Source organism: Epinephelus fuscoguttatus, linkage group LG16, assembly GCF_011397635.1.
Source record: "Epinephelus fuscoguttatus linkage group LG16, E.fuscoguttatus.final_Chr_v1".
Lineage (NCBI taxonomy): Eukaryota > Metazoa > Chordata > Actinopteri > Perciformes > Serranidae > Epinephelus > Epinephelus fuscoguttatus.
This window is the reverse complement of record NC_064767.1, coordinates 30,278,216-30,291,870: the sequence shown is the minus strand read 5'-3', so window position 1 is coordinate 30,291,870 and position 13,655 is coordinate 30,278,216. Positions and strand designations below refer to the sequence as shown.

General features: G+C 39.5%; 2 protein-coding genes across 2 annotated transcripts in view; one reads left to right on the top strand and one right to left on the bottom strand.

The window, feature by feature from the left end:
• Positions 1-9,854, bottom strand: part of si:dkey-192p21.6 (uncharacterized protein LOC565246 homolog) — a 31,332-nt gene extending 21,478 nt beyond the window's left edge. Inside the window, exons 1-7 of the mRNA XM_049599856.1 lie at positions 9,037-9,854; positions 8,596-8,690; positions 6,543-6,664; positions 5,480-5,589; positions 3,438-3,507; positions 3,269-3,335; positions 72-154 (exon numbers count right to left, since the gene is read on the bottom strand). Coding sequence (XP_049455813.1) covers positions 72-154; positions 3,269-3,335; positions 3,438-3,507; positions 5,480-5,589; positions 6,543-6,664; positions 8,596-8,690; positions 9,037-9,118 — 629 coding nt within the window. The 5' untranslated portion in view covers positions 9,119-9,854. The remainder of the gene's footprint in view (positions 1-71; positions 155-3,268; positions 3,336-3,437; positions 3,508-5,479; positions 5,590-6,542; positions 6,665-8,595; positions 8,691-9,036) is intronic.
• Positions 9,855-9,964: 110 nt separating this feature from the next.
• Positions 9,965-13,623, top strand: pcbd1 (pterin-4 alpha-carbinolamine dehydratase/dimerization cofactor of hepatocyte nuclear factor 1 alpha). The gene is made up of 4 exons (XM_049599857.1): positions 9,965-10,122; positions 10,909-11,040; positions 11,133-11,213; positions 13,133-13,623. Exons 1-4 carry the CDS (start codon positions 10,120-10,122, stop codon positions 13,223-13,225), a joined length of 309 nt encoding a protein of 102 aa, XP_049455814.1. The 5' UTR covers positions 9,965-10,119; the 3' UTR covers positions 13,226-13,623.
• The last annotated feature ends 32 nt before the right edge of the window (positions 13,624-13,655 follow it).

Below are 13,655 nucleotides of genomic sequence, written 5' to 3'. Positions count from 1 at the left end.
GAATTAGCATGTGAACGAACTGCATGTGGTGATAGACTGATAAACAGGATGGTTGTTGATGGCGTACATACCCTCGGAAAGTATCCAGTGAGCGCAGACGTGTTGGTTTAGCTTTAGCGGTATTGTGCTCAGCTTCACAAGCCTGTGCGCTGTCCTGTAGAAACAATTAAGGGGTAGAGAAAATAATGTCAGAACTTTGAATTTAAGTAACTAAACAGTTTGGCTCACACAAAGGTGTATGAAAATTATCAACAGTTGTTACTATGACTATCGATGTATATGTTGAATCCCTGTTGTTTTGACTTGCGACTGCTATTTCTTTTTCTTGTTGCAGTCAATCCATGTTTGCATGTGTTAGAGTTTTCAAAACAATTTAGCTTAATGCATTGAAGCAATATCATCGGATTTTCTGGCCTCTTGGGGGCAGGGGAACAAAGTATAAACATTCAAAATCTATTGCCTAATAAAGTTGATATAAGCAGGCATGGAGCAACAATCATATTCATTTGGAGTCACGTTTCTGTTAACCTGATGAATGTAAGTCTAATATTCAGTCCCCGTTAAGCTCTGTTTTGGTCCCCAACATAGACTGTATCTAAAGATGGACAATGCGTCTCCACTTCCTCCCACTATACAAAAATGTAGCCAAAATATCACAGATTCTTGCGCGGCCATCTTGTGGTGGTCCGTCATTTGGAGTCTGTGCAGTAGTGATTGGGTGGTGAAGCCACGATTTTCAAGGTCCTGCCCATGCTCCTGCCTGACTCAGCACCATTGACTCAATTCAATTGCGAGTGAGCACAGTACTTGACTCAATTAAAACCAAACTTAGCCTATAAAAAAAACAACAACAAAAAACAAAACATTTAAATATACATCAGCATGATAAAATGACAGAAAGGAAAAATTGATTTGACATGTACTTTGATTTTTTATTTTGGCCCATGTTCTGTCCACTAAGGAGGTGGCGGAGTTTATACACTATACTGCAGCCAGCCACCAGGAGGCGGTCAGCATGTTATGGCTTCACTTTTGTGAAATTGTTATGCCATCCATCTTTATTATACAGTGTATGGTCTCCACCAACACCTGAGAAAGATATTTGGCTTCTACATGCAGCTGTATGTTCACTAGCTAGCGGCTAACTTTGTCTGTCTGAAGTTTGGTGGTGGGTAGGTAGTGTGCAGTGGATTTATTAAAGCTTTTGCTCAAAACTGCTCCCTGCTGGCCAAACTCATGGTGAGAACAGAATGCTAAACCAAAACAGTAACACCATAACAATGTGCTGAAAGACACTAAAACAGCCTGTAGTGTTTATAATTTTGCTTTTTTTGTTTCTTAGAGGCCTCCTTCTTTTTCTTATGTTGCTTTGAATGCTTACATATCAAAGTGCTGATGATGACCAGACCTTTTTCTAATAGCTGACAAGTTCTGCTAATTTGCATTAAGTTCAAAATGACCCTCTTCTGTAGCAGTGATTAATTATGATTACATTATAATAAAAGTTGTCTCTCTAGAGATGGTTACATTACTTTGTGCACCATCAGTACTTTCACTTTTAGACTTGAACTATTATTACATCCATGTCTGTTCAGACTCACATATAGCCATGACAGCTGACAATGCTTCAAACATGGATATTTCTGCAAAGAAGCTACATATTCTAAAACGTGGATGCTTCACACACATCTTCAACCGGCAGCAGAGAAGAGCTACACAATCATTACAGTTTCAAGGTGGACATCCAAGATTAGTGTCACCAGCTTAGTATCTGAAAAAATGTCCCCCCTTCTGTTCTTGAGATATGGTGTTGAATAATGGTCAGAGCTTTGTTTTTGTAGAGCATTATAATGTCACAGTGACGTTGACCTTTGGCTGTTTGGATATAAAATCTCATCACTTAATCATTATGTCCTACTAAACATTTGTGTAATTTTGTCATAATTCTATATAAGATAATAAGAATTCTTGAGTTATGGCCTTTGACCTTTGAAAGCCAAATTTTAATCAGTTCATCATTGAGTCTGTGCCAAACTGGAAGAAATTCCGTCAAGGCGTTCCTGAGATATCATGTTCATGAGAATAGGACAGACGGACAACCCAAAAACATTATGCCTCCGGCCATGGCTATCAGCAGAGTGGAGGCAAAAAAGTTGAGAGGCTGAAAACAGAAGCACATTTATGAATACATAAAATGACAACTATAACATAATATAATATATAAACAACCACAAAAAATATACACTACATTCAAACTTATTTGAAGATTTTACGTAATATATAATTGTTCCGAGATATAAAAATGTTGACAAAACTGAAAATCCAAATTGCCACATGGGTCAGAACTCCTCAAAATGATGTTGGCCATCTTTCTATCCTGGGTCATGCTCTGCGCTGCGCGTTGGCGCCTCTTTTTCCCCTATCTCTGTGAAGGCAGCATTGAGATGACTCTGGCCTGTTGCCCCCTCAGTTGGATTAGCCTGACTCGCTGGCCTCCATGCAGCAGTTTAAAGAGCCAGAGCAGGAAGACACCAGCACTAATATGTTATGATGGATCTGCATGCCATCCAGGCAGCATATGGAAGACAGAGACATCTTGCTTGGAAGAATGAGAGGAGCTATTCATGCTCACCAAAATTACGCAGCAGCTCTTGCCATCAAGCAAGATGATTGGACGGATACGACGCTCTATCACTCCCATGTAAGTCTGCTGTACAATTGGCTCTGCTAACATTTGTATCAATCATTCCATTAGTGTCTCCCAAATGTCTTGATGACTGGAGTCTCGGAGCAATTTTGGTATGCATCTCAGGGTGCGTGGTTAGCCAATAAAAATAACAAAATGTTACTGTTGGATTAAGGCAACTTTGATGTTTGATTACAAAGAAAGTTAATTATTTTCTGCAGTGAAGAAATAGAGGTGGCACAGTCATTTGGTATAGTGCTCCTCTGGACACCTCAAATTCTAGAAAAATCCAGGAGTTAGGGGACCAAGAAAGGATATACAAATATTTGGAAAAGGTTTCTAAATGTTTTCTTATATGTACATTATCCACAAACAAAACTATAGTTTTAATGGTTAATTTTGAACATAATGACTGTGCAAATGTGCAGATGATACTGATGAGAATTCATTTGATGGAAAATATTTTATTGCTTTATGATTGATCTAAATCTAATCAATCAAATCACTCATCTGTGTCATCTCATTGCACTTATTAAGATATTAATAATCTAATGCATTCATTGGAAGCAGCAATTTACTTACATTATCCATTGGGTACTCTGGGCTTTGGCAGCAAATGGTCTTCATAAATTTTGATGTACAACGCCTCCTGTAAGTGGGACAACAAGTCTGAGCTGCCTGGTTCTTATGGAGAAGTAATCAGTGCAGAATGGTATTTTCATTGTGGATGATGTAAAAAACATAAATGTACCTGTAGATGTAGGGTGCCACAACGAATAAGAGAGCAATTACGGCCAGTGAAAGAGCTGCCACCAGAAGAGCTGCAAAAAAAAAAAAAAAAAAAAAAGGAAACGTTTACAAATGGAAATGGCCATGTCAGGAGCTTTATACTGTATTGTACATCTCTATCAGAATGGGATCTGACTGGGGATAAAGGGCCAGATTACCAGTCCAAACTGTCTGCTTTACTCGCCTCTGGACTCCCTTGTGGCTGTCTGTCAGTCAACCAGTGTCAAAGGGGATCCCTCAAGTGACAAACAAGGACCTAATGGAAAACTCTTGGTCGATCCATCTGGGTAATCTAACCCTGCAGGCGTACCAAAAGGAAATTGTAAGGCTACACTGGAACGAGGAGAAGAAAACAAAGAAGGGAAGAGCTGTTCTGCCAAAGGGCATCATAGATGGGGACGAGGTCAAGATGAGGTTTACAGTGCGAGAGGGCACAAACGCTGCAGCTGAGGTGCCTTTTACCTGCTAAATAAATAATGAAATCTACACAGATCATAAAAAAAGGAATAGGGGAAAGCTTAAGGATTCAGTGTTTAAGGAACCACAAAGCCTATGTTACATGATCACTGCATAATGGCGACAAAAATGTTCCCAGAGGCATTAGTGCAATGAAAATGACGCCAAACACCACATAGTCGAATTTTATCTTCTTTTATGCAAACAAAAATGAAAGTTTGCTAAACTATTGTTCACCCATAAGCACCAGCAGCATTGAAAGAACAGTGAGACATTTTACAGCTGTGCTGCTGATTATAAAACTATAACACATAGGCTCAGGAGATATCACTATGGCCTTCTTGCGTCAAAGCGCAGGAAATAAGGGGGCAGTACGCGCCATGTTTGTCTTCAGTGGAAAAACAAACAAAAAGAAGCCATTTAAACTGAGCTTAAATCCACACTATGACATCTACTCTGAACAAAGAGTGGTCACTTAATCACGCCAGAAAAGTCATGGCATCTCTGCTGTCCACTCATAAAAGCACCATAAAGCTCTCAGCACATGAAGTGAAACAACACTTGATCTTTGCAACAACCACGCTCCCTCTATTAGTTATTGTCACAACAAATAGAAAGTGATGGACACAAAACAGCTAGATTAAGTTCAGTTCATCGATGAGACAGCTGAAGTCGAACAAATACTTGAAAGCAGTCGATATTCTGGATTTCTTTGTAAGAACTAAGGCCTCAGCAGGTGACCTGTGGTTTGTGGTACAATGCAGAATACAGTACTAATATGATTAAAGGGTGGATCTGATTGCAGCTGCACAGAAACATATCCTTGAAGAATACCGCACCCATCAAATGACCTCATGAAGCCACGCAGCTAATCAATCTGAGAAGCTGAAGTAAACTTTGAAATGTCCTAGCAGGGCAACTCTAACCTGTCTTGAGCTGCTGACCAGACCATTACTTAAGCTGAGCAAGTCCTATGGGGAGTTTGTATAATCACAGGTCTGCGGAGCTAATGGAAGCTCATCATACTGTGAGGGGTGCCGTCACACTGACCATATATCTGCTTGGATAATGGCTACTTGGCCTTAAAAGTCTGATCTACAACATAATCTGCAATATTGTTAAGTAGAGTGTACATTATGGAGAGAGACGCTTTCAAAATCCCATTACGCCCTAATCCTTCCACACTCCCTAATGTATTACCCACAATCCTCCACGCGTGGAGCCAGGCCTTCGAAACAAACAGAAAAGCTTTTCTTTTATCCCTTTTCAAGAAGGCATGTCTTATCTGATCAATACACATCATGTCCCAGGAGACGGGTGAGTATTACTGTTCAGTAGATGTGGACGAGCCGAGTGATTCTCCTCTTTGCTGACTCAATTAAGTAAAGAGTGGATCAAAGGCTTGGCCTGAGCATGGACACAGGTCCCTTTACTGTCACTGGGTCTCACCAAAGCAATCACGTTTCACTCTCAGTTTGTTATTCAAAACTGTGAAGCTGATTACTGAATGTCATCATCCTGCATCCTTCATCAGTGTTGTGCACTTACGCAAGTATGCATCGTTTGGTCTTTTATCCACAGCCTCAGTACAGCTGGCGGCCTCAGACATCTGGATCCAAACAGAGTAATGACCACCTTCTCCATATGTCTGACTCCACCTGCATCCAAAACAGTGAAATATTGACACACACTTACCCTAAAAGCAAATAGAAATACTGCTTGTTTTTATTTGATTCTGTTTGGAATTATACTTCCTTAAAAGCATGTATTAAATTACTTTTTTCATCCACTTGCTACTGTTTTACTCTTCACCTGACTATAAAAAATGGTCTACTTATCTCCCTCTGTTGGTTTTACACCTTTGAAGCTCAGGAGCACCACCTAGTGTCCTCAGACTAAAAGTGCATCCCTCTACCCTCTCGTCATCTCCAGTTTCAGGCCCCAAAAACATGCATTACATGCTCATATTGATCCACTGTTGGGATGACATACTAGCTATCACTTGGAGTGTTTTTTCAAAGGGGAAAAGGAAATCAATAGTCTGGTTAGAGACCTCAGCATTGATCTAGTAAGCCCAGGGCCAGACCTTTGAGAGAGCAAGAAAAGCATCAGAGGCTTGTCATGTTGTAACTGAATCTCTGGCACCATGTTTACAGGTGACCCCCAGACGGAAAACTCTGCCCTGGTGTCTTGTCAGTCCTGATTGTTTATAAATATGCAGACTGTCATCTCCAGTTAACATCCCCGCTGAGGCTTCCACAGGACGAGGAGCCTTGAAGCTTTAATGAGCCCTTTTCATCAATATTGGAATGTCAGGTCTTATTAACCCCAAAAAGGCTCCTGATCGATACCAGGGGAGGTAGTTTAAGGGAGGGCATCAGTCAGGTCCAGAAAGCAGGTCAGGCCTACTCCCCGAGCACTGTAAATAATCTCGCAGACTGCTGATGTAATCATTGGATGCCACCACACTATATCATGGCTGTAAAGAGGAGCTATACACTCCCACAGACAGTTAATACGAGTAAACAGGAAACAAATCAGCATTTTTACTTCTTTGGATTGTAGGTGGTTTAATGTAATTGATGCTTTGTTAGAATAGTAAACTTCTTACCTGCAAAGACTTTCATTCCTGGTCTGGGACTCCACTTGCAGAGTCAGAGTGAATTTAGTGCTGACCACTGCAGATGCATTGTTGTTGTTGGGTTTCACAGTGAGCAAATGCTGGTACACACACTGAGAAGTAAAAACAGGGACAACACTAAAGTACTTTAGAATCAGAGGGGTCTCTAGACAAATCTGGTGGGATCATGATGATTAAAGGTATAAGGATTAAAGGATTCTAAGGTTTATTTGTCAGATACACAAATATGTATGGTGAAATGCAACGTGGTGTGCTCCTCAGGATTAGAAAATAGAAATAAAAGGAAAAAATGAAGACAAAAATATGTAAAAAGGAAAATGCACATAAGTCCTAGGAACAAACAGGGTTTCTACAGCTGTCAGACAGTTAAAGTTAATGCTTTTTACAACCTTTTCAAGATCAAAACTGATTTTTTCAAGCATTGAAGGTAAGTATAATGTTTAGTAGAATATATATATATATGGTCCCATTTTATGTAGGAATATGGTTATTAGAGTGAGTTAGGTTAATCTATATTTTGCCAACAGGCAAATGCAACTATAAATAGACAGTATTAGGTTCAGTGGTAGTGGTAGTGACAGACAAAGTTCACAGCTTTGTTACAGTCAAAGTATAGTTTCTCCTGGTCAAACATTACTCCAATAGAAGTAAAAGTTGCTGAGTCATATCATTTCTTGAGTTGAAGTCCTTGAGTACTTGCTTCTAAAAATACTGTTTTTATTTCAACCCATTGCTGTATGTTGTCACAATACATTCAAAGAACCTAATGATGCTCAAACAACCCATTGAATGCATTGAATATGCTGCAAAGCCGATAGAAATGCCCATGGCAACACAAATTGACAAACGGGCCACCATTGTCATTTCCATTCTATTTTGTTTAACCCCCTCAAACCCCAACCCTCACACAGTGTTCTGACACAAAGAATGAATTTAGGAACAATTTTACAATAACTAAAACTGGAGAAAGAAAAATTAAGAAAAAAAAACAAAACAAACTGACATCAGTTATTTATGGTTTGTGAAAATTTTGCTCAAATGTTTATTCTAACAGAAAAATTACTTTTTCGTCTTGTGGCAGAGATGAGAGTAGAAGAGAAGTGGGCAATACCTATTTGTTGGCGGGTTTCCTGGTAAAGTTGTTCCTAACTCTGCATGTGAGATTCTACTGCCTTGATTCCCATCGAGTCAAGTTTGAATAACCTTTTGCATAAAAGACATCAAGCCTCATGGGCATTACCTTCTACCGGTTTCAGCCATGCCTTTAAGATCTTAGCCAAATAGCTAAATTTAATTTTATTTACAATTTCCCATGTCATCCGGGGTACAGTGACAGCTAGCCAGCAGCCAGTGGATCATCTGCTCTGAAAATCCTGACCAGAATAAAATTTGAGGGTTGTTGGTTTGGTTATCCTGTTCTGCTTGACGTTATGAGAGAGGGATTTGATAAATTGTTCCAGTTATTTTAAGATTGCAACATCAGAACAACAATCCTCTTTCCTACAACATCCTAATTCCCGTGTCTTAACATTTTTAAGACTTTTGACAGATTGATTTAAGACATTTCATTAACAGTCAGGGTCATATTTTGAGATTAATGGATGTCATGCATTTAACTAGACTAGACTAGGCTATTTAACATCTGCTGGAACCCTGTTTATGAAAAATGTAGGATCCAGTGTTTTTGAAGCTTGACTCACACTAAGTACTAAATGTCAGGGTATAACAGATTTTGAACTTTTTTTTTAAAGGAATCTTTCTCACGTGAGTCCAATTTCAGAAGGATCCACTGCTAAATCACTGGAGTAACCTTTAACCTTTCTAGAAAGATCTGGGTAAGAAACAAGAATGTCAAACTAGGCACTTGCTTAAAATTGCTGACTTGTTATGTGTGCATCATTATGAACCACTCAAATGTGACAAATGGAAAACTTCAGTAATTTTGCTGACATTGACATCTTGGACAACCGAGACAGACAGACAAAGGGAAGAGACAAACAGAGTGACAGTATATATTCTTTACCTTGTAGCAGTAATCTGACGTGTAGAGGACCTGCACTTCTTCTGTCAGCTTGTTATGAAATGTTAACAAAGCCTGGTCCATTCTCAGTGTCAGCCCTACATAGATTCAAAGCAACACTGATTTATGGTGCACACAATGCTTTTTGTACATCATAAATATACGATAGCAGAGGGGTGTATCAGATCACTAACATTAACAAGATCATAACACAACTCAATACTATTGACTGAGTGTTCTCATATTACTGACAGCTCAATTTGTCATAATTGAATGTTAACCTTGATTATGAAGACCAAACATTGATTGTCACAAGAAGCTAAAAAGAAAACTGTTATTTTTTTGGTGTTGACATTAAGTGACTGCTCCTGTGTCGAATGGACACAACAGGAAAACTTTTGACTGCTTCACACTGAACACCAGAATGAATCCTAGAAGACTCACCTGGGTTTAAGTGTCCTCCATAGCTGCTGGTTACAAGGATTAACAAAGCTAGACTTGCTTGTAGCAGCCTCCTGGGCTCCATGTTGCCACTTGAAAACACTTCTTCCACTGCTCATCTTTATAACACTCACACCAATATAAAAAGTGGTCAAAGGGCAGTAAGCATGCGTGGTTGGTAGTGTCTTTAAACTGGTTTGTGATGTGTATGGTTGGAATCATGTATAGGGCAAAACTTGTTTGCAATTTTGTTGCAGAGATAGAAGACGAATAAAATGAGACTTAATGAAGAAAACATACACTTTGCCAGTTTAAAAGATTACATGAGTTAAGTGTGTGTATCAGTGTAGAAGTCAGAGGGACACGCTAAATTTCCAAACACAATTTACACAACCATTTGACTCCAATCTAATGGTTTTGCTCTAAATAGCAGCTTTGTAACAAAAACACCGAAATACATTCTCATTTCCCCACTCAGCCAACTGTTAAATGCTGATCACTTGTCACATCCTCTCCTTCTCCTCATTTCATTAACCAGTTCATTTCCCTGAGCACTCACCGTGACAGATGAGTTCACCAGGGCAATCTCAAGGAACATCTCATTAACCTTTGACATGAACTCCAGCCAGCTGAAGAGCAGCACTTGCTATAAAAACTGCTGTCGTAATGAACAGAGACATCATTAATAGTGTGCTATTATTCTGAAGTTTAAGTTCATGCTTAATACGTGAGCATACACAATGTACATAGATTATTAAAAGGTGTATATAAGAAGGACAGCCTCTTCCTCCTTTCCTCACACAGCTGGCCATTGCAGCAGTGTTGACTGAATCCTGCTACAATAGCTGGCCTTATACATGCCTTGTGCAACAGATGACAGTTTATGATTAAACCCATGATGACATGTGGCTGAGTAACCTATCAGCAGTGAGGATTTCTGCTCAGGCTTCTGCAGGGGCAGCTAAGCAGGACCTCCAGCTCATGTGTCAGATAAAGTCAATCCAGTCCCTCTCGCTGGCTGCCACAGATCTGTGCAACAGGGAGCTGGAGCTGAACCTCCTCTGTGTATGAAAACACTCTGCAAACATGGTGAGTACACAACCTCTCTACAGTGTGTATCCAGGCTGCACACAGGGTGTTTCACACACCTGTTGCCATTTACTCACTCTCATACTCTAAAACTCTACTATATGATGTTTTATCGCAGGCTGACAATTGCAAATAGATAAATTTGATACTAAGTTTCATAAGTGGCAGTGTGATTCTGCAGGGATAAGACTGACATAAGCACATTTCCTGTCTTTGTGTTTGCATTAAGCTGCCGCACGTGATGAATAGATGAGGTTTAAGCCACTGGCTATTGTCTGTGTGCTGCCCATTCACTCCACTGATAGAGCAGATTAGACTGTTGCTATGATACCTGTTGATGTCATTGCTCTGTTACTGGTCATTGTGACATCTGTTTGCACTCTTGGTTTACAAGCATGACTGCTCATCTGGGTTCAAAGCCTTCAAAAGTCCCCTCTTGGTTGTGCAATAAAATCAGACGTCTATTTGGGGTTGTGAAATGTTGACAGTGCAGTTTGTAGTCAGGGTCACTGAAGCTGAATGAAACAAGTATAAGTAACTTTAAAATCCATGTGACCCTGCATCATGTGTCAAGTTTAGGAACTGAGTTACCAAAAAGGAGCACCACCCCGTCCCACCACTACCACCCCCTTCCACCACATGCCTTTGAACCAGCTAGTTTTTTAAACCAGGAATGCAGCCTTTCATTGTTTCCAGATGGGATCCTGTGCAACCAATCACAGTTTGTGTTTGTGAAACTGCCCCTCTCTGATCTGTTGTACTGTTGCCTCCTCTCTTTCCTACCAGGCTGGTAAAATTCAGAGTCTAACTGAGGAGGAGAGAACCCACCTACTCCCCCTGCTACGCAACGCTCAGTGGGTGGAGGTTGTTGGACGGGATGCAATCTATAAAGAATTTATTTTTAAAGACTTTAATCAGGTTTCTAACATATCATAATTAACTCACAAAATCCACATAAATAGCAACCACTACTGCATGGACATAGATAATATGATGTTCTTTCCTTTCAGGCTTTTGGTTTCATGTCCAGAGTGGCGTTACAAGCAGAGAAGATGGACCATCATCCTGAGTGGTTCAATGTCTATAATAAGGTATAAAATATTAATCAGGACTCATGTAAAGGAGATTGCAGCCTATAGGATGGTTGCACTTTTAGTAATCAGTGAATAGGCTACATCACTGCTTAACTTGGTCCTGAGGAGCCCAGTACTGTGACCATGTACAAAGATTCAAATTCATGAGTCTTCAATAAAACCATACCTATATTTATCAGCAAAATCATAAACATTTTTCTTAAGACTGACAAAAACGCATCTCTGACAAGTGACACCATTAAGATATTTGTACATTACTTATTTCTTTCAAATTTATGCTACTTTATACTAATACTCCACTAAATTTTGGAGACAAATGTTTAGTTATTACTTTGCAGATTCAGACTATCAATACAAAATATAACTCAACTATTAAATTATATATCTATCTTTGTAGATATAGACAAATAGATATAGATATATATAATACATTAAGCTACTCAGCAGGTCATGTATAGAAATTAATCATCCCCAATTTATCAACTGTGACATTAAAATGAACACATTAATGAATCAATACTGTAGTCCAGTAATAAAATATATGAATATGAAATGGGCCATTCTGCATAATGAGTATTTGTACTTGTGCTGTAATGAGTACTTTCAGTATATTTTGATGCAAGTACTTGCTTGTAGCTTTATGATTTTAGGGCTTTTACTAATAACAGAATATTTTTACATTGTAGCTTTTCAATTTTTACTTAAGTAAACGATCTTAATACTTCTTTCTCCGCTGCCTTTGCCAAAGCAGTGTCTTAGTAATTGAAATTAATTTATAAATGCTTAAACACAGCGCTTCAAGTGTAGCAGTTTTTAGCTGAACACTCACTGTAGTTAGCTACCTCTTTAGGGGAACTGCCCATGGTTCGACATCCCATTGTTCCGAAGTCCGTTCCGAAATCATCATGATGCCCTGTGGTTAAGGTCTGGTTAGGTTTAGGCACAAAGACCACTTGGTTAGGGTCAGGAAAAGATCATGGTGTGGGTTAAAATGAAAAAGAAAGTGACAAACACATAAGCCGCGAGCCTGCTCCGCCTCAAGCCGGTCGCGACGCACCATACGCGCGCCCCGAGCTGTTCAGCACCGCGGACAGTCGGACTAATGGGCTGTCGAACCAATGACATGGACCCCCTGTTTAGCACCAAACAGCTAACAGACACAGTTAGCTAGCTACTAGCTGGGGAACAAACCGGATCATTTCGCAGCTCAAGTGCCAAGATATTTCCCTCAGAAGTTGGTAGAGACTGAAACAGAGCTTAAAGAAAGTAAATGCTGGGCTTACATTCAATATGTGGCGAGAAACACGACTCCAAATCAATGCTAACGCTATTAGCCTACCTGTGTGGTCTGCACTTAGGATTTGAACAGTGACAATATGACAATATTGTGTTTACCTTTTCAGATGCTAGGCACACTTTAACTTCATATCTTATTCTTCCATTTTTTTCAGACATCTTAAATTATGCCAGGTTGACACTGCTTTCATCATTTACTGTTAACTACAGCTGAGTTGACATTTTAACCTCTTTCATGCTTATGCCTCAGCTAATTTCAGTTTTTACTGTTGAACTCTCCCGGTTTAAACACAAAAACATCAAAAGACACTTTGCACATCAAATGCTGCTTTCTGCATTTATTGCATTGTCAAACATGAACTTTATTGACTGCTTTTATCACTGAAATTTGTTGCAGGGGTAGATATTTGCCTTTCCCTCTCTCTCTTTCGCTTTGCTGTGTGTCAGTCAGTGGGAAGGAAAAAGTGGTTGATGCCATTATTAAGTTGGCTGATCTACGATTAGAGGCTTTCTATTAAAAGCACGATCTTTTGGCTGAAGCAACACAAAGTTATTTGATAAAAATAGCCTTTTCTAGTCATATGATGACTCCCCTGCTTCATTCTCCTTTGTTGCCACAGGTCCAGATCACTCTCAGCACACATGACTGTGGAGGGCTCTCCCAGCGAGACATCACTTTGGCCACCTTTATTGACCAGGCGTCACTGATGTGAGCCACACACATTATCAGTCATCTCAAAAATGGAAATTGGAGAGCTGAAAGTCAGGCTCTTCATTTATTCGTTCCACTGAGAAGTCTGAGGATGTGACCTGCAAATCCAAAGAATATGAACCACTTAGTTTCAATGAATTGTGAAAATGTAGCTGTGGGTGTTAAAGTGCAAAGGGTCCAATGTGTCATCAATGTGTTGTTAGTTTTACACTTGGTGGATAAATGAGATTATTAGCTAGTGCTAAAAAATAATGTTTACACATTGAAGTAAAGAGAAGTAATTTCTCAGCAACCATTCCAGATAACATTCACAATGGTACGTGTCCCTCTGTCACCACTAGTGTCTTACGTGACAATTCTTTTGTACTTTGCTGTCAGTAAATATTATTTTCTGTCAAACTGTTCTTGTCGTAACTGAAAAAAAGAGCAGA